Source organism: Hyposmocoma kahamanoa, unplaced genomic scaffold (assembly GCF_003589595.1).
Source record: "Hyposmocoma kahamanoa isolate Upper Pololo Valley unplaced genomic scaffold, ASM358959v1 100021, whole genome shotgun sequence".
NCBI classification, from domain to species: domain Eukaryota; kingdom Metazoa; phylum Arthropoda; class Insecta; order Lepidoptera; family Cosmopterigidae; genus Hyposmocoma; species Hyposmocoma kahamanoa.
This window is the reverse complement of record NW_020653200.1, coordinates 6,672,276-6,697,574: the sequence shown is the minus strand read 5'-3', so window position 1 is coordinate 6,697,574 and position 25,299 is coordinate 6,672,276. Positions and strand designations below refer to the sequence as shown.

General features: G+C 40.0%; 1 protein-coding gene across 1 annotated transcript; it reads left to right on the top strand.

Moving 5' to 3' along the window:
• The first annotated feature begins 484 nt into the window (after positions 1–484).
• On the top strand, positions 485–24,559 carry LOC113240629 (peptidoglycan-recognition protein LF-like). Its single transcript, XM_026477973.1, has 9 exons — positions 485–824; positions 1,194–1,334; positions 1,658–1,865; positions 2,247–2,359; positions 19,510–19,773; positions 20,534–20,732; positions 21,584–21,696; positions 22,123–22,315; positions 24,496–24,559. The coding sequence occupies exons 1-9, from the start codon at positions 485–487 to the stop codon at positions 24,557–24,559; spliced, it is 1,635 nt and encodes a 544-aa protein (XP_026333758.1).
• Positions 24,560–25,299: the final 740 nt, after the last annotated feature.

Genomic DNA, 25,299 nt, shown 5'->3' with positions numbered 1-25,299 from the left:
TCTTTGTATTAATAATTATAACAAACTAGTGGAGTAATTTCACAAAATATAATTGAATATGAATTCAATAAAAATTTAATTAAAAATTTTTTTGTTACAACTTTACTATTTTACAATACATTTTATCATTAAAATTAATAATAAATAACGATTCTTTTGATGTACAACAGCAAGGAAACAATTTGTTAAATTTGAATATTGAATATTTTTATAACCTTGTTCCCTGGACTTTGTTGAGCAGTGTTTTTTAAACGTTATAGACCGAACTGCCTTGCTTAATGTGTTTAATTGAACGAAATACGATACAAAATGTGCATAGCAAAATTGTTATCAATTAGATATAGGCGCCGAATTAACGAATAGTTGATATCAGTCAGTTCCGATAGTGTAAGTGTACGGTGCTTGCAGCGCATTCGAGGAATACATTTCGAAAAGTGACAGCGATCAGCAGTGAATAGATTTATCTATACTTCGACAGCAGGCCATGTCATATGCAGAATTGGATGAAAGCAGTACTGACGACGAGAGTTTTGAGAACTGCCACCTAACAATTGCAATGGATAAATCATCGAAGAAAGTTTCAAAGTCCAAAGTTTGGAGGTGTTCTCGCAAAGGCCAACCTCAGACAAGTTTGAACGTATTTCACCGTCATGCGCGGCATACAGAACCGCACCAGCCGTTACTGGTGTTGGATCCAGCTGCCCTCCAAGACGAGGCAAGAATGACGCCGTTCGCTGGCACTCTCAATATAGAGAACTCTGAGGTACATGTTGGCCCTGATGTAACCACGATTAACAATACGATTTACGAACCTGTTATGGAAGGTAATATTTTGCCAAACTTGCGTAATCCATTTATTTTATTATTCAGAAGTTTCTCATCAACCAAACAATTTTTTCTGGTAAACATGCATCACTTGTAACAAACAGATACATAACACTAATCACCATAAAGATAAGTTAGTAACGATAGCTACTACTTTCTCAGGCATGTTCTGATATGACATTATTAAGCACTTGAGTCATTTTGAAAAAACAAAAAACTGTTGGTTTATTATACAACATAATTATATAAAGTGTTGCAGCAAACCCCGAAACTTACCTAATAGTACCTACAACTGAAATTTTACTAATAGATTTTTGATAATTAGTAGAGTGTACTGTATGCTAAGTCAAAAATTGTGAATTTTATAGAAATACCACCTAGCTGCCTGAGAAAGACAACTGTCTTTGAGAGGGTGTCATTTTCTATAATTTCTCTTCTCATACTTTTCTGCACTGGCCTGGGAATCTACTACTTAATTTTATCACAAGTTCGTGATGATCAACTGTACGGTAAGTTAATCCAATTTTACTTAATGTGAAGATTTGTATAAACTGGGGAGGGTATGGTAATGAAAAGGAGGCCTTTAGGCAGAAAAAAACTATTTTTTGGAGGTGAAAAAATCAAAACAAGAAATCAAAAGCAGCACAGATAACGATAAAAAGAATTTATTTTTAAAAAGCGTAATATCTGAAAAGATGCTTTGTTACACTTAATTAAGGGTTTCTTCTATATTCTTTTTACGTTCTTTTTTACATAATCAGCATTAAAAAGTGAAAATTGAAAGGAGCTCCAAAAAATTATACGTAAATTGAAAACTTTTCCTTACTGACAGATCCAAAAACATTTTACGTCAGTCGCGCTAAGTGGATGGCTTCTCCCGTCATCCCACATAACAATATTTCGTTCAGGAAACAGTACCAGCCGGCGCAGCTGGTCATTATTCAGAATTCAATTACCACCGCTTGCCACAACTACGTCGCGTGCTGCGAAGCAATGCGATTGGAGCAACGCATAAAAATACGCCTTAATGAAGACACACCGTAAGTACTTTGTACATTTCATTTAGTCAATTAGGTACACGCATTATTCCATCCATTACTACGAATATCTTTCAACTGTGGGGATTAAATGATCTGTCCCACTTGACCAAACTATATGGACCAATTGATATTCTTTTGCGATCTAAGAAATGTCCGAATGGTAAAAGTTGTTCGTCGTAATCATTCTCGTTCGGGTGTATTGTAACTGACACCCTTTATACTCATTATCCCAATGTGACGTTTTTTTAGTATGAACAAAAGTTCAAAATCCAAAATACATAAAAATGTTGTGTAAGCATACTCCAATTAGAGATTAAGTGATCTACGCATCATTCTATCATTTCTTTAGGTACATAGTTATAAAGTCACACACATTTCCAGGTATAATTTTTTTATTGGCAACGACGGGCTCGTGTACGAAGGCATGGGGTGGCTCTACCAAGGCACCCACAGTGAGCAGTTCGACCCTTGTGTTATCAGTATCGGATTTATTGGTGAGACCCTCTAACTAACTCATCAGCTCTATTGAAATTTAGATCTTACGCGGCAAGTTTGTAAGCAGGACTTGGCAAAATACGTGATACGTTTTAAATTACAAAATACTTTCATGAGTTGTACCTAATGAAAACATAAATAAGTACACAATACGGATTTGTAACCACTAAACGATCACCACGAAACTATCTATTTCAAATATTAATTACAAAGTACGTTTTTAAGTAATAACTGGACTAGTGAAGCTATTGATAGTTGGTTATACTCGGATCGATTATGGTATTGACAATGAAATAAAATTATGGGGCAAGTTGAAAAACGGTACAACCTTGGTATAACTTGGTATATTGCTGTTGCAGTTTATGTTGCCCTAATGTATTTCCACCAACATCTAACTCACTCGAAATACGAATATTTTTACCAGCTGGCAAAACCAACATCTAAACATTGTCCAAAAGGAGTCTAAATTAAACAACAGACGTTATACAACAATAATCATTATAATTTTTACCTAGAATTGGTATCATTTGTGTCATTGATATTCATTTTCAATATAAACTAAAGAAAAATTCACTTATATTTCTGTCATGGAAGAAAAAAAGCAATGAAGGTGCATTTGCAAACCGCTGTCGCTAAAACTCACACATTCAGAATTTTAACAGTTTGAAATCTTGATAATGACTGGTCGTAGTTTCTAATTTAAAAAGAAATAACAATTTCTGGATTGTTAATATAATTTAAATTTTACCTTACTCACTATCGTCGCATTTTACGACGTTTTGATATAATACTGAAATTGAATTGAACTGAACGACGACGAATTCGAGATGTTTTCTTAGCAATGAATTTATTAAAATTAAATAAAATAAGACTTAACAGTGTTTTTCTCAAAGCTGTGATTTTTACGCGGCGTGGTCTAAAGTAATAGCATAAGTTGCCAAAATAGATATGTAATATTTTTTGTAGTCAAGTATACCTAAATTTTCACCTGGAGCCACTAAAAAAAAATCCTACGTCGACTACGTTATAGTATACTTATAATTTTTTTTAGTACTGATTTCTAATTTTGGTGACGCGTCCACAACCCGTGTCTGAAACTTGTTTTCATGATTGAAAAAAAAAACCGAACCATATTTAAAAAAAAAAAAACAGGTGTACCTGTATTCTCAGTGAATATTACTGTCTGTAATTAAATAAATTATTAATTAAACGATCTAATGTAAAGTAATATCGTACCAAGAACAATCGTCCGCGGGGGAGCCTAATTTCGGTGAACAATTTTAAATGCTCACTAGCAAACACTGTAAACTTTGGAGAACTTTACGATCACTACCTCCCTTCCCCTCCGTCTTCTTTCGATCTCCGTCCGACATCAGTCCGAAATAGTTACTGTCAAATAAGCAATACTGATGATCGGTTGTGCGGAGATCGTGTTGCTTTTCGCGCCACAAAGGTAGGGACTAATACTTGGTGACATGGGGGCTAAAACTGAACAATTTTTGTGATCGAGGAAACAAATAAGGTTTCAAATTATGCTGTATGCATTTTGAATGTTGATTTTGGGTATCTTTGATATGCTATAGTTAATGTTGCCTTAATTTAAATAGTGTGTTTTTTAAAATAACATTTTGCTAATTTTCTAATTTTGGTGACACGATTTTAGTGATTTTGATGATTTATCTGTGTTCACCAAAATTGCAACTTACCGCCAAAATTAGAAAGTAAGTAGTGTTTTTCTGTTTTAATAAGACTGTTGTTGGCTACAAACCAATGATATTGGAAAACAAATTAAAGTCCATTTAAATTATAAATTTTCTATTTCTATTATAAATATTTTTACCGACACAGAAAATTTATAATCATGCAAAATAACGACATTTTTTCATACCAAATGTAAGTACGCATTTGACGTTCATCTCACAGTGACGATGAGGTCGACGATGGAGCATGCACACCTAAATATTGCCTATTTACTCTCGCCTTGAAGGCCCAAGTTATAGCATTCAGGGAATAAGTCTGCAGGCAGGGAATTCCACTCCATGGCAGTTTGCCATATAAACGTGGAAGCGTAACGCTTCCGAAAGCGGAACCCAAGCCTACGCCTAGTCCCCCGGTGAAGGCGAAGACAGAATAAAATCGTATAATTCCAGTATAAAGCAACTATACCGGTGCGAAGTAACGCCTCACTCTGGAAAGGATGCCAATCTTCCTGGATGCATTTTTGGCCATGGATTCAATGTATCTGCCAAAGTTCAAATTGGAGGAAAGGTCTAAGGCCTAAGTAGCTAGAGACAGTCTGAGACAGCTATCGGTGTATATCACGAAAAGTTGGAGTCAGGCCAAAGGAACTCCGTTTTGTGGAGAATAGACACGCTTGTGTTTTGGTAGCATTTTGACAAGATTGGTATCGCCCCAATCGGAGACCTTAAGTGTCAAATCCAAACGACTAACCATGGAGTCTCGACAAGACTAGATGTCCTCTCCATTGACCCTTGCATTGGTTAAGTACCTACCTACAACTGTGCTGTCGGCAGCATACGCAAAAGCACCTGGAATTAACATATCATTGATGTGCCGCAGAAAGAGAGTTGCAGTCAATACGGTACCCTAAGGAACTCTAGCATCAATCGCCCCATGTTCGGAACAGTAGTTCTAAGTAAAAGTAGAAGTATTAGTTCGAAGGCCACTCGAAAACTAACGTTTCCTTAAGAAATCCGAGATCCAATTGTAAAGGTTAGTCGGAGGCCCACAAGAGGGAAACTTGCTTAAAAGGCTTGCGTGCCAGACGCTGCCAAAGGCTTTAGAAATGTCCAAAGACACTGTAAGTGCTTCGCCTTGCTTTTCTATAGCCTCGCTCCTATGTGACAGGCATACAACCACAAGACAAGATCCACAGTAGATCGCCCCCGCCGGAATCCAATTTGGCAATCACTAAGGAGGTCATTGTATTCAAGGCGCGACAGGAGACGGTTGTTGAGTACAACTTCCATAGTATTGCATACAATGGAAGTGATGGAGATAGGTCTATAGTTGACAGGGTCAGCTCTGCTTCCTTCTATCGGCATAGGTTGCACGTTTGCTAGCTTCTACGTTTGCAAGCTTCCACGACCTGGGAACTACATCAGTCTCTAGTGAGCGGCGATATAGTCATGTGAAAACAGGAGGCAACTTCGGCGCACAATTACGTAGGACTATTACTGGACTATTACTATTACACGCAAAATAGGCGCTTTGTCGTCGAGTTGCGGAAACCAGCCCGTTGCACCAAGTACCAAGTACTGGAATTCCATCTGGCCCACGTCCAGACTCCGCAGATATAAGTACCTCTTTTTGGCGTATGCGAACTGGTGTCATAGTGAAGCAAGCCTGAGGTAAGGTAATTGGTAGGTTCACTGCGGCATCCGCACGCGAAGTCTCTGCAAAGAGTGAGGAAAAAGATACGCCACCTCTTCCGCAGTATGGATCAACGAGCCATCCGCCTTCAGCAGAGGTGGTAAAGATGGGCGACATAAGTTAGTTTCGACCGCTTTGGCTAGGGACCAAAAGGATTTGCTAATTGCTGTATAAGAGGCAAGCTTGGCTCCTATACAGCGTTTATGGTCAAACTTTGCCTTACGTAACACGTTTTTGCACTTCTTGGCGACCTTATTAAAAACATTTATCAGATTCCGAGTGCTCGGATCTTTGCATAGTCGGGCGTCTGCCCAAGCTTGGTACGCGGACTACTTTTGTGCAACAGCACGGCTACAGTCAGCGCTAAACCATGGCCGAGCTTGGGGACCATGGGGTACCTCAGAGTATGGTTTGTAATACTCCATACCCAAACGCAAAACTTCGACTACAGCATCAGCGCAACTCGATGAGTCTTCTGAAGAAAAGCAAGCCTTCCAGGGATATGAAGCAAAGAAATGGCGCATTTCGTCCCAATCTGCCAACCTGTATCACCACACCCGTCTCACACCACTAAGGTTCTGATCGGGTGGGAAGTATACGGATACAGACAATGGTCGGAAGTACCTACCTAGTGGGGCATCCTTATCACATAGTATCGTTCTGGATCAGTTGTTAGCAGAAGGTCCAAGCAATTAGCCGTATGAGACTCAATATCTAAGATCCTGGTCTATATGGCTATAAAATATTCTTTCTGATTTAATTTGTGTTTTTTATTTATTTATTTATTTATTTATTTAATAGTTTATTGTACAGGAAAAATACTACAAGTCACAAAGAATACAAGCGAAATTAAAAACAAAAGGTTCTGCTTATTTCTAATAGAAATTTCTTCCTACAGACGTAAATACAGGACACTATAACTAAAAGAACGGGCACAACAAAACAAGGAAAAAAATAAAATAAAAATAATATAATAATATTAAATTGTTATAAATTGTAATTGTAATATCTAAGATATGGATGGAATAGTAGATAAATAATGCTCCTTAACTCTCACTTTAAAAATAGCTAACGATTTACTTTCGTGAACAGTAATAGGAAGTGCATTCCAAAGTCTGACCGCATGAACAGTGAAGGAGTGAGAATAGAAACCGGAATTGAAGCATGGAAAAGATAACTGGGACCTAACAAGAGAGCGACAGGGTTTATCCTGGGACCTAAGGAAGCTGAAACGCTCTTTCAAGTACCCGGGAGACACAGGGTTATGTAAAATATTGTAAAGAATGGAGACAATATGCAAATTCCTGCGGAGACGGATGGGAAGCCATTTGAGTTGACTGCGGAATTGTGAAATTCGGTCATATTTACGAAACCCAAAGATGAACCTTATACATAGGTTTTGCAGTTGTTCAAGCTTATTTAGCAGTTCTTCAGTAGCATCTAAATAGCAGGAATCAGTATAGTCTAAGAAGCGCAAAATAAGTGTTTGGACTAAACAAATCTTGGTTTTTAAAGGTATAACGTTTTGGAGGTGCTTAAGTGAGTGCAAGGGGAAATGGACTTTACGACTGACTTCATTAAAATGTGGAGTTCAAACCAAATTACAATCCAAAAGCAAGCCAAGATTAGTTGCAGTAGAAGCATAAGCAATAGGCGTGGAATTATACGCTATAGGTGGAACAGAATCTAGATGCAATATGCCACGCATATACCCACTTCCCACAATCATAGCCTGTGACTTTTTGGGATTCACCAACAAACCAAAACACTCAGCCCAATGAGCGATGCTTCGTAAATCAGCATTAACCGCTTCAACGCTTTAAAACAGCGGTATAGCTGCAAGTCGTCAGCATAGAGATGAAAGTTTGAAGACAGCACAAAAGTGACAGAGTTGATGAAAACAGAGGAACGCCAACAACTAAGTCACACCAATCAGAGGAAGCCTCGTCAGAGCGAATACACTGCGAGCGGCCTCTGAGGTAAGAGTCGAACCAAGCTATAACCGAAGGAGAAATATTAAAAGAACGAAGAGAAGCAAGCAATACGTCAAAGTCCACAGAGTTGAAAGCACTGCTGAAGTCCAGAAGTATAAGCAAAGTGTTCTCACTTTGATGATATTTCTCAGATGATATTCGCCTCGCAATGGACAATGGTCTTCTGACCACGTAAAGTATAGTCAGCCAAAATGCGAAGGGTAGCGCTTTTACGATGCTTAACCAAAGTAACAGGGGGTAGGGAAAAAATATCTATTGAGCGCGTTAAGATTAGGAAGGGACGAATCACCAGGAGCAGTAGAACGACCAACCCCAATGGACTTTAGGAATTTCCAGATCTGAGTGGAATCGCATTTCTCAACGTTATCGTGAATGTGCCGTCTCTTAGCATCTCTACACAAGCGACTACAGCGATTACGCAAGTATTTAAAACGAGTCAGGATGTCATCTGTAGGAAGCCTCTTCCAGCGTCGTTTCGCCTTATCTCTGAGAGCCATAGCGATCTTAATATCTTGTGATAACCAGGGGGCAGGTGCATGTCTGATTTTAACCCGTTTTAAAGGCGCATGACGATCATAAAGCCTTAATATAATTTCATTGAGCAAAGCTTTTCCAGCGTCTCGGTAAAGCCGAAGAGATGCCATCTCGCCGGAGGGAAGGGAGGCGTGAAGAGTCTCCAAGACATAATCACGCTGCTGAAGGAGACTGACCCGGACGACGTGCCTACATTCGTGGCGAAGGAGCTGCACAAGCTGCCCCCCGTCACGTTCGACCACGTCGATGTTACTAGGCTGCTGAAGGACATTACGTCCCTGAAGTCTAGCCTAGCCGAAGTACAGTGTAAATTAGAGGCTTCGGATAACATCATAAGTGGGCTGCGTACCCAAGTTGCGTTATTAAGCAATGCTGTTTCGGTATGTAGGTCACCAGAAGCCTCTAATGTAAACACACGACGCGGAGCAGCGCTGAATGCCTCGGTCAGCAGTTTCGAGTCGGCACACAATGCGTCACCATTCGTTGCTGCCACCGCGCATGATGCGCCGCGCCCCGCTGCCCGCCCCTCTGCCTCGGTGGAAATGTCACGCGTGTGCACGTCAACCCCGACACGTGCATACGCCGCTGTAGCCGCTTCAACTAGCCGACCCGCCACTTCGAAATTCGAGCGGCGGCAATCGGCTAAGGATAAAAACAATTTCCGTGTACCTGTCTCTGAAGTTGCAAAACCACAGAGGCAGACGGTCCAGTGCGACGAGGATGGCTTCACAAAGGTGGTGAAGAGGAAGCCCACCAGCCGTAACCAGTGTGGCACAGCTCCGACAGGACCGAACTTCCTGCTGCGTCCGGCCGTACCGACGACGTTGATGTACCTGTCGCGGCTGCATTACTCCACGAAGTCTGAGGAGATAGTGGAGTATATCAGGCATAAAACCAAATACACCCTGAGGGTCGAGCGGTTGGAGTCTCGCCGCAACGTGAACTTCAATTCGTTTGTGGTGAGAATACCGACCGAACATCTTTCGACCTTCATGAAAGAGGAATTTTGGCCGAAGGGTGTCATATATCGGCGATTCCGCGGCCGGTTACCTGACACCAGATTGCGCCACACGTCGCCGATAAGGGAAATCGTGTAGATTAGTTTTTATTATTATATTGTAGGTATGTTTGTTTTAAGTTATATATAATATAGGTGTATTTTGTTTTTATATTGTTATGTATGTTAGTCTATAAGGTATGTATACATGGGTCTTTGTTACCTGATATAAATAAATAAATAAAAAATAAATAAATAAATAAAATAAAAAGCTACCTTCTGATCAATAACTACGCAGTCCAACACAGGAGTCCAGTCAATATTACCCGCCTCACTCTTGAACGCCTCCAAATCAATGGCCTTGAAATTTCGGAGAATACTAAATTTCGACTTACACTTAGGAAAACGAATTTTATAAAAATTTTATTTAATAATATTTAATTTTATCTCCAATGTACTAATTTTGGTGCCGATGTTCAATTTTGTTGATCAAACAAAATTTCATTTTCATATGTCTTTAAAACTACTTGACGTTTTGAAGGGCCGGTAAGATATTCTTTTTGGGATTCATTTTTAATATAATACCAACACAAAATTAAAAATTGTCACCAAAATTAGGTAAAAAGCCATACCTATTGAAAATGCCTGTTAACGATGATATGGAAACACCACTATAGATAACAAGAGCGATTTTTGTACACCAAAGTAGCAAAATGAGACATTTTTCTACGATTTTCGAGGTTTTGGCGAGCTAATTGACACGACCATAATGTATAAAGCCAAAACGGCGGACTAACGTTAAGTATGTGGAACTTCGCGTAGAGTGGGCACACGTACCACGCAAACGAAACACTTCTACTGTACTTATTGTTCAGCATATTTCTGTAAAATATATGAAAACAATAATAGTACTTAATGAGGATATTATACGTATTGGTAACGTTACAACCAAAATTTAATGTTGAATGTTAATTAAATTCCAAATAGGCACGTTTTACAATTCCATACTTGCACACCGGTTTTGATGGTGTCGCCATCTATGAGGGTTCCGTGTTGGATCCCTGGCTGGGTAAATGTAGAAAAACTAACTTTTCTATATTGTCTGGATTCAGAGTATTTGCGATACTCTCGTTTTTTTTTCAGATTTTCATAAAACAAGTAATTTATTTTCTAACATCAGGTGACGGGACGAACAAGTCGTGCGCCTGATGGTAAGCTACAGGCCTGTCCATAACAGTTACAGTGAAGTGAAATGAAGTGAAATGAAGTGAAGTGAAATGCTGCCACTGCGCCCGTCACCCTGAGACATAAGTTGAGAAGTCCCATGTGCCTGTAATTTCACAAGCACCCTTACCCTTCAAAACCGGAACACAGTAACGCTGACGTTACTGCTTGGCGGCAGAAGCAGGTAAGATGGCAGTACTACCCTGGACGAACTGTTTCGCACGGAGGAGGATTTATTTATATTTATTTGTATCAAATAACGACTTTTTAAAGTAAAGAAAATGCTGTAAAAAATGTGCTAAAACATTTATATACACATTCCTGGAAAGTCCCTGTCTGGGCGGATGCTATATTGATCGGTCTAGACTAGACTTTACCAACTTCTTTGTATTTATGACGCCCTGGTACCCTGTATGCAACTCCGAGCTCGCTCGGCCCGGGGATTTCGCACGCATGCGCAATAGTGGAGCAACAGGTCTTTGTCTTCAAATGCATTGCATGCATTACATTTTAGTCGTCTCCTTTAATATAGGTACAGACCTTAACAAGATTGCATTCAAGAATGTTTATTATTCAATATCTCTCTCTCTCATCTTAGCGTTGTCCCGGTTGCGTCCTCAGCAGGGTTGCTGCGGAGCCCGGGGTCCGCTTTCCTACTTTTTCTCCTCCACTTTGCACGGTCTTCGGCATCCTTAGTGGTGAGACCATTGGCACGCATATCACCCTTGGCGACGTCAAGCCAGCACTTCTTGGGTCTGCCCCTTCTACCGGGGCCCGGCGGAGGTGGCATAGCCAGACATTTGTTTCCCACGTAGCATGCCGGTTTCCGTAAGATGTGGCCGTACCAACGTAGGCGGCTTTCTTGCAGTTTATCTGCAATGTCACGGACATGAAGGCTGCCGCGGATGCGGGAGTTTCTGACACGGTCTTTCCGTGAAACTCCACACATCCAGCGCAGCATCTTCATTTCCGTGACACGCAGCTCCTGCTTATGACGCTCAAGTACGGGCCACGTTTCACTGCCATATAAAAGGACAGGCCTAATGATGGATTTATAGACCTGTCCTTTCAGCTTAACCGGCATCTTGGGGTCACAAATTACACCAGTCACCTCACGCCACTTTGCCCAAGCGGCTGCGATTCGGGCTCTGACGTCGCAGTCGATGTCTCCGGACGCGCTAAGTACAGATCCCAAGTATTTAAACTGGCCCATAGGCTCGACCGCGTCTTCGCCTATGCGTACGGGTAGGGAATCTGTAGCGTTGCAGACCATGTACTCAGTCTTCGCCACATTTAGTCTCAGACCGCCGTTCTCAAGCGACTCCTTCCACACATTCACTCGTCGTACCAGTCTCCCTCTATCCGCATCCGCCAGCGCGATATCGTCAGCGTACATAAGCATCCACGGGGGTTGCTCATGCGTGTCTCGGATGGAGCTTGAGACCTCGTCTAATATCACGCTGAACAGATAGGGACTGAGAACTGAGCCCTGGTGAACTCCGACTGTGACAGGGAAGGGTTTAGTGTCACCAACAGCAGTCCTAACCATGGAATCGGAATCGCGGTACATGTCTCGGATGATGTCAATATAAGCTTCTGGTACCCCTTTGGATCTCAGTGCCCACCAGATCATTACACGGGGGATACAGTCGAAGGCCTTCTGCATGTCAAGAAACATGAAATGCAGAGGCGTATTCTTCAATCTGTATTTCTCCATGATGACCCTTAGGGCAAAAACAGGATCCATGGTCCCAAGACCAGGCCGAAACCCATATTGACCCTCCGAGACAGCACTCTCCTGTCGGATCCGAGAGTCTATTATACGCTCGAAGAGCTTCATGGTGTGGGACATGACCTTTATGCCCCGATAATCGCCACACTCCTGCACCGATCCCTTTCCTTTGAAGACTGGAGTGATAATACTCAGTCTCCATTGGTTAGGGATTTTACCGGTGAGGAGCACGCGATTAAAGAGGCCGGTAAGGATGCCCACACCACGGGGACCCATTGCCTTCCAGGCCTCGATGGGAACTCCATCGGCTCCGACAGCTTTCCGATTCTTCATGCGACGAAGAGCTAAGTGGACTTCCTCAGGCGTTACCGGTCGCACTAGTCCCTGATTCGGAGGGAGGACCGGTGGCTGCACCTCTCTGTGCTGCTGATTCAGCAGCTCGTGGAAATATGAGCGCCATCTCTCCTTCACCGCGTCGACCTCGCATATAAGGTTGCCATGAGGGTCTTTAATGCAGCGACACTTGGAAATATCTTGTGCCGCTAAGACCCTCGAACGTGCCAGCTTAAAGATAAGCTTCTGCCCCTCAGGCGATTCCAACTTGTCATACAACGGCTGCAAGTGGTCCCGTCTGGCTCTGGCTACAGCTTTCTTAGCGGCACGTTTGGCATCCCTATATGCGTCGCGGTCTTCAGAAGATTCGGACGCTTGCCACGTTTTGAAGAGGGCTTTCTTCACCCTCACCTCCCTCTGGACTGTGTCGTTCCACCACCAAGTTTCTTTGTCACATTTGCGACCACCCTTGGACAAGCCCAGCACCGCTTTCGCCGCCTCAGATATGGCAGCCTGAATGTTGTCCCAGTGGTTCTGGACTAGATCACCTTCAGTGTCGGCGCATTTATCGCCGATCGCTGAGATGAACTCCTGGGACGTGGTACTATCAAGCCGCCACCATCTGATTTGGCGTCGGCAGCGCTCAGCGGGCTTGTCGGCCGGCTTTACGCAGAGATCCATGACAAGAAGACGGTGTTGCGCAGTGAGACTCTCACCTGGTATGACCTTGCAGTTGGCCACTTTGCTGATATGGTGTCTCCTGGTGAGTAGGAAATCGATTTGGGTGGCGTGTCCGCCGCTCTTATAGGTGATTAAATGCTCGGGGTTCTTTTTAAAGAACGTGTTCACGATGGCGAGATCGGCCGCCGCACACGTTGTGAGGATGTCTCCTCCCTCCGCGTTGCGACTGCCGTACCCGTAGCCACCGTGGACCCGCTCGAACCCTTCACACGCCTCACCCACATGACCGTTCAGGTCGCCACCCAAGACGACTGCCTGAGACAAAGGAATGGCACTCAGCACTTCCCCGAGTTGATCCCAGAACCTCGCCCTGTCCGTGTCGCTGCAACCGGCCTGAGGTGCGTAGGCGCCTATCAAGTGGGTCACGACCCCTTCGATAAGCACCCTCATTACCATAAGCCGGTCGCTAAAGCGTTTCACTTCCAGGACGTGATCGTGAAACTCCTCGGAGAGCACCACGGCCACCCCGTTCACGCCCCCAGGAGCACCGGTGTAGATCAGCTTGTAGCCATTCCCAATGAGCCGGGATCTGCTGCCTTTCCACCGAGTCTCCTGCAGGAACGCCACGGCGACCCTCCGCCTGGAAAGCACGTCTGCTAGCTCCCTCGCGCGTCCAGTCAGCGTGCCAATGTTCCACGTGGCAAAGCGGAGCTTCCTGTGATGGGTAGGGGCTCGCCTCTTTAACCGTGCCCACCCTTGACACGGTAGCCCTAGTCCACTTGCCACAGAAGTCGGGCGAGGCTCCTGCGCGCCGTTTTGCGGCGGCGCCCTATCCCTATGCCATATCTTTCTGTTGACTTCCATAAGTTGATGTGGCGGTGTTGGTTTTTACGGGAGCGACTGCCGTCTGACCTCCCAACCCCCGAAAGGGAAAACCCCTCGCTAGAGCCTCGTCCGTCTATCAGCAGGCGCACCACTTGCAGGTGAGGTTAGCTTGGGCTCCAAGATGTAGGTGGAGCCCCCAAAACGCCCATTATTCAATATAATAATCATAAATTACGCAAAAAACATCGAACAATGAATTGAATCAAAATAATTAATGTTCCCACTGTTAATAACGGATCTCTTCTCCCCACTTATCCCCTCTCGGGTATCAATAATGCAACTCATTTTATACTCTACCACACTGGCTCAATGCGGATTGGGAACTTCACTAGGCTTCGGGAAGTTATGTGAACTGTCTTTGGAAATTGTCTGTTGTGTTTGGTATAATGCAATTTAAATAATTTATTTATTACTAAAATTAAATTAAATTTTTATTCAATGGCAGAATGTTTCACCACCACATGATATTCATATTTTTTTTTTTTTTGAAATTATTCCATTAATTTGTTATAATTCTTAATACAAAGATTAATACATCCGGACGGATTCGAACCGACTTCTACTAGCAATCCGTGCCAGACGCTATGCCAACGGAACGAACCAACGAATCTAACCAATTTTTCTATGTGCTTGTTGCCGGATCTTTGTGTTTGGTTTTCAATGACTTTTTAGCCGTAACGTCATCTCTGAATATATACGCAAAATCATTAAAAAAAGTCTAATTGATTATTTGCTTTTTACTTCTCATGCTCTAAAAGTCCGTCAATAGCGGGAGTAAAATGATTCTTTTAATCCCTAGAGAGTAAAAAGTACCTATTTTTTTAAATTTACTTCGAGAGAACAAACTCAAACAGCCTGTGGTAGGTACGCTCGGCCTTTCCCGCGTGGACGGTGTGTTTCCTGCGTTAACGTGTTTGTGGTATCTGCGTCCGGTTAGAAAAAAAATACCGTGAATAAGGGTCGTATTCCAGACTGTACTCAATGCTCAAGTCAGGATTTGAGCAGACTTGAGTATGATTTCAAGTGCTTTGAATCATACTCAAGTCCTCACTTGAGCATTGAGTAGAGTTATAGAATACGACCCCAAGATTGAATTTCTTTTTTCTGGCAATCGAAGTGAAAAGTAAAGTTTTCACCTTGAGACTAAATGCCAATATAAACCCTCGGAGTAATAGAGACCCTCGCTTCGAAAAAAAAGTACTATTATCTAATTGTTGTTTTTGTCAAATTTTATTTATTTAGTAGCTAATTGTGTACATTTATTCAATTTAGATTTTGACCGACTTCAAAAAAAGAAGGTTCTTAATACGACTGTGTTTTTTGTGTATGTTACGTTACGCGATTACTCCGGCGCTTGTCAACCGATTTCAATGATTCTTTTTTGTCGGCAAAGGGTACTTCAGTATTGATCCCATTCAAATTTGAAGCTCAAAAAGTGCCATACTAGGGGAAGAATCCGGTTTCGCGCACTTTCCGGTAACCGATTTCAATAAAACTTGGCAAACAGACGTAATTCCAAAAACGTTCGAGGTCGTTTTTTTTTTGGAAACACGTTTCAATTATTTTGTACGTGAACATACTTGAATTACAATGTTCCAATATATAACAGGCTATGGAAAAATAACAGCAAGGGCTATGTAATTAGCATAGTCCTCAAATGCGTCATGGGCCCTTTTGACATTATTATTTTTGACATTGCTCTTTTTATTTTAACTTGAATTTATTTTTATTTATCTTCTTTCTTTAATTGTTGAAATTTATGTATTTTGCATGTCAAATAAAGCCGATTTAATTTATTTCATTTATGTAGCTTTTATGCTGGATAAAGCCTTATATAGCCCATAAAGATTATCTATTTTCCCATCACCCAGTATAGTTTTCTAGAATGTTCTACTTTCCTAACGTTACTGTACATGCCTAGAAATCCAATACTTGATATAGTGCGTGCGAGGAATGCTAACACACTCGGAAGTTCAAATAAATACTGAACTTTAGTGTTCACTGCATCCCTTACTTCATCTGAAACGCGGCATAGGTGCAAGGATGACGACTAATGTTCTCCTCGGTCATCTACAGATCTACTAAAATGCATTTGTGTTTCGGTCGTACACGTCTATCTCCCCCCTATCTCCCCCTTATTTCAGTATGAGTGTAGTACATATCTCCGATCGCAGTCTTTCGTATTGAAATAACTGTAACAGATGGTCATAGGCTTCTGCATAACCTCATTTTAAAGTCGGTTAAAATTAAATAGGTCACCCCCCACATACCTGAAACCCCCTGTCTGGGTGGATACTGTTATCGGTCTAGACTAGTCCTTTATTACTTCCTAGTATTTATGATGTCCTGGTACCCAGTATGCAACGGCTCGCGCCATTGCCTCTGTCGGCTCGGGAATCTTGGGTGCATTATTATGCACTATACCTATTTTCCGTTCCGTTGTAAATTAAACCACGATTTTAAGAACAATTTTAAAGATATGTTCAAAGGAAAAGCTTTCGGATCGCATAAAAAAACAACATCATTCAATGTTCATTCCACTGTTGAAGACGGGTCTCCTGAAAGGAGCAGTGCGATCAAGGTTGGGAACTTCACAGGTCTTCGAAGAACTATTAATACAAAGATCGAACATTAAAAAACATTCCATCGACCCGGCTGGGTTCGAACCAGCGCCTTCAGCATACCGTACCTTACACGTATTTTAATATTAAGTATATTGAGTATCACAATGTTTTACTACCATGGTAATATATTTACTTCACTAGTTTGCTATGCTCTGGCCACACAGAGGCGGCTGAGGAAACGTTCCGGGCGCGGGAATTTTTGTAATGTAGTACGAGTTTATATGAATCCTGCCACACTGAAACGCGCGGCAGTCGTGTTAAAAATTCCTTCGATCCAGCTGGATTCGAACAGCTAGTTTATGTTCAAATATGGGGTATATTTGAAGCCGAGCTGTTACTACTTACAGCCATTGATTTTTAAATGCCCCGCTTTTCAAACACTCATTGAGAAATTAATACGTAATAAAGTCATTCGTTTTTATGTTGATTTTGACGAAGAAGCCCTATAGCCTATATGGGCTTAGGGTATCTGAAGAGTAATTTGATGTTGTAAACATTTCAAAAGTTTCGTAAACTCCTAAACACTAACTGATACCAAACAGTTGTCCATTTCCATATTGTATTATTTGCATTGAGAAATGCACCTTAAATACACGTAGCCGCAAAATGACATTTCGCATTCGACACAGCATTCCTACGAATAATGAGATGGTTTTCCACCGGTGCACAGTGGGCCCAAATTGATAATTCTCTTCTTGGACATAGGAATAACTTATGAAACTTGTAGAAAAAAATTTTTAGTTTTTGTTTTGTTTGGAGAATAAACATTTTATTTTTTATCTCGAAATGTAGGAAAATGTAATGTATGTGGTTTATTTGCAATATAGGTCCAATCATACTCTATCAAGAAAAAAATAATCCATCTGCAGGTACTTGCGGCTTTACGAGTTAAAAGGTGTCAAAATTTTAGATTTGTTATTTATTTTTTAACACAATATACTAGTTTCTACTTAACTTTCATGTTATTGTTATAACACTCTCTAAATTACAATAAAATAAAGTTTTCTTTAGTCGAAGCTCATGTATTTTGTTAAAAAAGAGTTAGCAATTTTGTCGCACCTTTACTTACAAAGCCGCAAGTACGTGCAGACGGATTATTATTTTCTACATAGAAAATGATTGGAACTACACTGTAAGTAACCCACGCATTACATTGTGTATTTTGAGATAAAAAATAAAATGTATATTTCTCCATACAAAAAAAATAATAATTATTTTTTTCTCCGAAACTATCAACTTTTCAAGAAAATATACAAGAATAAAACTTGTTAGGAATGTCATTATCTATCATATAAAAAAAAATTAGCTCGATACTCTACAAGTTATTCCTATGTCCAAGAATTATCCATTTGGGCCCACTGTGCGGCGAGGCGAAACAAGACGAGAATTGAAGTCTCGCCGGCCTGTTTCCACAGAAAAATGTCATTAATCTCGCCATCGCGCGACCCACCGCGACCTCGCGCGAACTGGCGTTGTAGTTGTGGATAATGAAGATTCAATGCTATTCTGTTCTTATAGTGATAAACACGCGGCTGAAACTATAATGAAAAATTGGGTGGTTTGCCGTTATTATTTAATATTAGACGTCATTGGTTGATGACTTTACCATCTCAGTCAGCGGTGACAATGAGATCTGTAAATGGTCCGGAATGTTGGTTTGTTTGAAAAAACAAATACACGCGGTTTAAATCTGAAAAAATAGGTTCATTTCCAATGCGTAACAATCGCGAAAAGCTAAGAACTCGATGAAATTATTATTACACGAATTTACACATACAATTGCTTCGGCTTCTAAAGAGCAAAACCTACTTGTAGATATAGTAAAAGTACTGCAAAAGCAAAAGCTAAATTCTTCGCCCCTGCAACTAACTTGCTAGCAATTCTTCTTAAACTTATTTTCACTCGCTTCAGAACTAGTGGTGAAAGAGACTCAGTCTTTTAAGGGCTATTAAACGAACTCTGCTAATTTTTAACGCCTCAAGGCTAAACTAGACTTTAAGCCTTTAGACATAAGACAAAAACTTACGTCTAATTTTATTCATTAGACGGAGAATACATTTTAATCAACAGGACCTAACTTTGATTGAGGGGAGCCCCTTCAAATCGTGTTTCAAGGCTAAAGTGAATAGGCATTTTGTCTACAAAACGCGTACCATAGTCGGTCTCGTTCGTCGTTTAACCTCAGGTGCGATTGTATGATTTTTTTAAATGTATCAACTATTCCATAATATACTAGACATGTGTTTCGATCATAAAACTGGCTGATGGTGTTTCGGCCGGCGGCGGCGGCAGTCATGCTATCGACGTAAAATCGGTGTAGGACATGTTTTTAGGTGTTTTTACGTTTTAAGTTCTATTCGGTGTTGTTACTAAAAATATTTAACTTAACCAATGTTTGTCAAAAAAATAATCAATTGTATATAAACGCTCTTTGTTTAGTATATAAATAGGATGTTCTTTTAAATGTAGGGTATTATTTATAGAAATATTTTTAATAAATAACAAAAAAGCTGATCAGTACTTCATGAAACAAATTGTCTCCACGCCGATGTTAAGCTGGTCAAGTTAATCGGCGGCGGCCTGGAAAAATCTGCAGCGGCAGCGGCGTGGCGCACATGTCTATTCCGTATTAAATTATAATAATGTATACGGGACAGCCACTAAGAGATAACCGTCTCTCTACTCTACCGCTCTACCGTCCAGTCTTTTACATTCCATTGTAACTATTTCATATAAAATTTACGCTTTTCAGGGGATTATCGAGAAGAAATATTGGGGCATGACACAGTAACAGAGTCGCAAATTAACAGAACCTTAATGCTACTAGATTACGGTGTCAGGAATGCTTACCTCCACCCTGACTATCGGATATTGGCTGCTAAAGACTACAAAGACACTAGCAGTCCCGGCTCCAACCTGTATAATGTAATAAAGACATGGGAACACTACGACAGTGATCTTGAATACAGTACATTGACATGCGAACTTATATATGGATTGAAATTTACTGATGAGGGTAAGTCACAAAATCCAGTTTAGTGACGGTAAAGCCCCATTTGCAAAAGCTCGTCCAGGGTAGTATAGTAGTACAGTGCAGTAATTGTAAGCCTGACTGCGTTCTGGAACTGAACGGTAAGGGTGCTAGTAAAACTGTATGTCTCTGGGTAACAGACGTAGTGGTAGTGGTGTGTGTGTATGTGTATATATATATATATCTCTCGAAAGGTCCTAAGGGCCAACCTAACAATTTGGTTTGGTTCGATTACCAGTCTGGGGGAAACATTTATAATATTCTTTTATTTCTCTCGTGAATTTGGACGTAATTTGTGGGTGGTTGTCTATCGTGTGTCCATGGCACCGCCGATACAGGGTTTCCCTAGTGCGGGGATATGAGTGTGTGGATTATTATTGGGACATAAAAGTTGATATCAGTTTGTTGCAACCGTTAGTAGAAGAAATTAGTTTGGCGCATAGCCTCCTAAGACCCAGCAAAATACAATGGTAAAAGCACAAAATGCCCAATGTACATTAAAATGTAGTAAATTTAATTACATGCTTCAGGGCCCAGCAAGATTGGCCTTGTATGAAAAACTATTTTTCTAAATACTCTATGGTCATAATAATATAGCGCACATGTAGCGCTGAATTTGAATGAGATATTTTCATAATATATGCTGAGCGTTTACGTGAATATAGGAATAATATTGCCTGCGTGTGAATTTTGATGTACACGGGGCGTTTGGAGGATAATATTAATTCTCTTTTTAAAATTGCAGCTCCTCACGAGTGGCGAATTTCCCGCAATATGTGGGAAGCTAAGCCTTTCAACAATACCGAATGGTCCCCAATAGTCCGTCCCATACGACTGATAATCATTCAAAATTCGGATACCAGCGAATGCCACTACTTTTCCATCTGCAAAATCAAACTACAAAAACTGCAAAAGTACTTCAATTATCAGAACGAGGATATACCGTAAGAATGCTAGGGTGCCTTTAACTTATTTTTACTTACCCGACTAACTACCGAAAGTCAAATGGTGTAACAGAACCTTAATAATCAGTGGAATCTGCTTCGAACTCGACATATTATATTTTTACGTGATTGTGCGCGTTATTTTTGGATAAATAGTTGTATTGTTAGTCCTTCATAATATGTACGAGTGTCATTCTTAATTTCGACAAACACTATTTCGACTCGACGGTACTTCGACTACACATTAATTCGAGGGAACCACAGACCACATAAAACATTCGATAGGTCATTACACCGACGAAAAACTATTTTAGTTCAGTTCTGTCGGAATAGTGACCTGTCGAATACATGTGTTGTCGAAGTAGTTTTCTATCGGTGTAGTAACCTAGCGAATGTTTGTGTTGTCGAAGCAGTTTTCTGTCGGACTATAGTGACCTATCGAACGTGTGTTTTGTCGAAGTAGTGTTCCGTCGAATTAATGTATATATATTAATGTATATATGTATATATCGAAGTACTGTCGAGTCGAGATAATGTTTGTCGAAATTAAGTATGACACTCAATATATGAGTACAAGTTTTTACAAGTAATTAACTGAGATATCTTTAAAAGTCAACAGTAGTATTAATAATAAGGCCATTTATGAACTCATAAGAACTTCGAATATACAAGTAAACGTTCGAACATAGTATTTATACATATATGGCAGGTAGGAAACCAAAATTGGTAAATACCGTGAGGGAGAGACAGGAGTGCCATTACTCCTGTATCTCACTCACGCCGAAAGTATAGACTATGACCAAAATAAAAGATTTGATAAAAATTAACAATAAAAATGTTTTTATGTGCAGGTACAACTTTATAGTCGGAAACGACGGTCGCATTTACGAAAGCAGAGGCTGGGCAGTGCAAGATATAGCGAACAGGCAGTACAAAACTTGTGCCATAGGCATTAGCTTTCTTGGTAAGATTAATTAAGACTATTTACACTTGCACGCATTGCTGTATGACTGTACCAACAATAATTGTAAGTACAGTCCTATCGACCGTATTTGCAATAAGTATTGGGTGAAATTTGAGTAGCTTTTTAAAAATGATAGACCCGCTTTATAACAAATAGCAAATGAAAAATCAATTCAAAACATTTTGTATGACGGTAGTTGCCTAAAATTATAGGGCCAATTTTTTTTATATACATACTTATTGTAAAACACTAATATTTAATAATAATGTTTTTTATATATAAATTGGTGATAACGGCTTAGCTGTGTAAAATTTTAAGTTATCCGGAAGGCACTAATCCATATATATGGAAACATTAAGTTGTGTGGTAAGTATATTATACTAGATATTGACTATTATAATAAGTTCAGTAAAAAATAACTTACAGGTAATTACGACGAAGAAAATTTAAGACCTACAAAATTAACTAAAGCCCAGATGAATCGCACTCTCCTTCTGCTAGAAGAAGGCCTAAAAGATGGTCACCTTCACCAGGATTTCGTGATAGTAGGAGCAAAAGATTTGATACTTACTGAAAGCCCTGGCAGTCAACTGTACAGAGCTATACAAAAATTAAAACGGTATGATGACAAACGCTACTTTAATAAGACGTGTGAAGAAATTCAAATTCAAAAAAATGATTAAGACACGTCAAAGTTAAACATATAGGATTAAGTAGGTAGGTAGGTAGCTTACAAAAAGTAGGTACTATTTTTCACAGTATCCCACGTTGACGTTAAAGGACAGTATCAAAACGCTATTTATCACGCATTGAAAATATAGAGCACTGCAACGGAGCGAAAAACTTAATTAAGACTCGTTATTTTTGTAACTATATTACAACTAATTTGTGTCGCGTATATTATTTATATGTTTATATTAAGAATGTATTTGGAATATATTATTATCTGATATACAATAAAAATGCGTATATGACCTTTTGTCTTCCTATTGTAAGGATCAACTATTTGCAGGCTGGAGTAAACTATTTTATTACCGAATTCCCTTTCACGCATTCCTTTCAAAACAAGCACAGTCACCATATCTAGATCTGAACGTCAAACGCAATCAGAAAGTTCTGCTTATTTTTTCTCTACATATCAAATAACTCAGAAACAAACTTGTTTCTAAAGTGCAGTGGAATTTGAGAACGTTGAAGAATATTATCTTCGATTAAAAAATATTTAAGCACAAGACAACAAAGCTGATTAAATTTTGGGCCTCAAACTAGAGATAATGAGCTTACCTCAAGTAATTTGTAATCGTAAAGATGTAGGCCAGATATACCTTCAAACGTCATTGAATACACTATTTTATCGGAAACAAATTAATGAGTCACACAAATACAAAGGTGCTTTGTCATTACAATATTTTGTAATATTACAAATTATGCTTTTGTAAGAAACCTATTTTATGCAATAGACTGCCATAACCATAATGTATGGTCATAACCAACTGTTGGGCATTTCATAGTTCCAACAAAATCCAATAGATGGCATTAATACGGTTCAAGTTTTTGCATAAATTATACTGATACTGAATTGCGGTTTTAAGACTTTCCTCCGAATATTGAATACTCTGACAGAATATTAATTATGTGATTTAAAACAATGCTATAGGCAGCTGCAAGTCTCGTGATTTTACCTGGCACCTTGAGATATTTCGAATATAGCATTCAACAAACCACTTTGGAAATTTGACTGCATTTGGCGTCATATCATGGTGACGAAATTGCAATAATAACAGCGGCTTTTCTTTGGCAAATTTTTATTGATAGACGGCCTCCGTGTTTGAGTGGCTAGCCCTCACTGAGGTCCTGGGTCCGACCCCCGGCCGAGTCAGCGTAGAAAACAACTATTCTATATTGTCTTGAGTCTGGGTCTTAGTGACACAGTCGCTATTTCCGATTTCCGTAGCACAAGCGGTTTGGCTTCTCGCTTGGGATCAGAGCAACGTTTAGGATGTTATCTAATATTTTTTGTTTATTATTTATGTTTGCTAAACGACGTAAATGGAAACATCTGTGGCATGCGCCCACAGAGATGAGCTCACACAGCCACTTGGTGGATGCCGGAGAACGGCTAGCGACGACGAGGTAGACCAAGAAGGAGATGGGACGGGACGACTTAGATGCATATGTAAAGGAATGGCCTAAAATTGCGTCAAACTGTGGAAGTCAAAAGGAGATCAGCGGTACACAGTAGGCTAATTTACAAAACAACGGAAATATAACAAAAATACTCCATGGTCCCAAAATTAATTCCATCAAGTTAAACACAAACATTATTCACCGTCGGACATAAATAATTATTCCTTTGATCTGACAGGACTCGAATCAACTGAGCTATATCAATCAATCAATCGAGTTTAGGTTTTTTGTTTATGTTTAATCTTTGTATATTCATAAATTACAACAAACTTGTAGAGAAATTTCACAAAAAATAAATGAATATCATGGACGAAAGAAGGAAGAAACATCAGGACATTCAATAAAATCAATATAATATTATTCACAATAACTAAATACATCCTCCTATAGATACTTATGTATAATAGAATTTTTCACTAGGCAACAATACGTCACCTCGCCATTCCTGGTACATGACCGGCGATGGTTCTGTCATACGTGTCCGCCCTTAAGACGAATTTCAATACGAACCTAGAATTTAGGAGGTGAGATGCGAGGGCGCCCCTTGCATCCCGCAATCTGCGCGCTCAAAATTAATGTGAATAGAATGAGAACAGATAAATTTTGACACAGATCCAACATCGACAAGCGTCCGTTGGCAACGGACGGAGCAGCAGGCGGCATGGCGTGTCGTTAAAACGCTGGACACTTTTGAAATTTGGGAGAAATGTGAATTTAATAACTACAGGTTCAGTTGAAAAACAAAATTTAGCTGATTCCCTGTAATACTTAAAGATCAATATCTCCATATAACAATTACGTACAAAATTAAATATTTAAATGTACTTCATTTTTATAGAATAATTCTTAAATAATTCGTTTTAGACTTTTAAAATATTTCCTATAGTAAATAACTAAACTATTATATAATATAATATTGATCTAGCAAAACAGTTTTTCGCGCTTCTCGTCTGAAGACTCGCCTTAAGGTAACGTGAGACCCAAAATGGACGTTCTGACGTTCGAACACACAGAAAACTGGTTTATCGACATATGAATTCAATTCATTTTCTAAATTGATAATTAAAACAGAAGGTACCGATAGTGAACTATGAGGCCGGACACACAATTGACTAAACTTCGCTCAATAAAAAATCACTAATTTCCGCAAAACTTCTCCTACGTTAATCTACGGAAAATAGTTTCATTTCAAATCGATTGTTATTACAGATATTACAATGAAATTTTCTCTCTCGTGTTCCGTAATAAATACGTCTGGGAACTATGAGCTTTTTTTACACTAAGAAAGTATATTTTATTTACCGAAGGCAAATATTTAAATATCGTGGGGGGGGGGGGGGGGCGCGGCGGGACTCCGCAAAAAAAAAAGTATCGCGGATGGCGTCTTCTGCTTAAAACACAAAAGTATTTGTATAA

Excerpts from the sequence above, each read along its gene's own strand:
- LOC113240629 (XM_026477973.1), top strand. The coding sequence starts at position 485 with ATGTCATATGCAGAATTGGATGAAAGCAGTACTGACGACGAGAGTTTT. Across the intron at positions 1,335-1,657 it reads TCGTGATGATCAACTGTACG|ATCCAAAAACATTTTACGTC; the intron begins GTAAGTTAATCC and ends CCTTACTGACAG. Across the intron at positions 2,360-19,509 it reads TATCAGTATCGGATTTATTG|GGGATTATCGAGAAGAAATA; the intron begins GTGAGACCCTCT and ends TACGCTTTTCAG.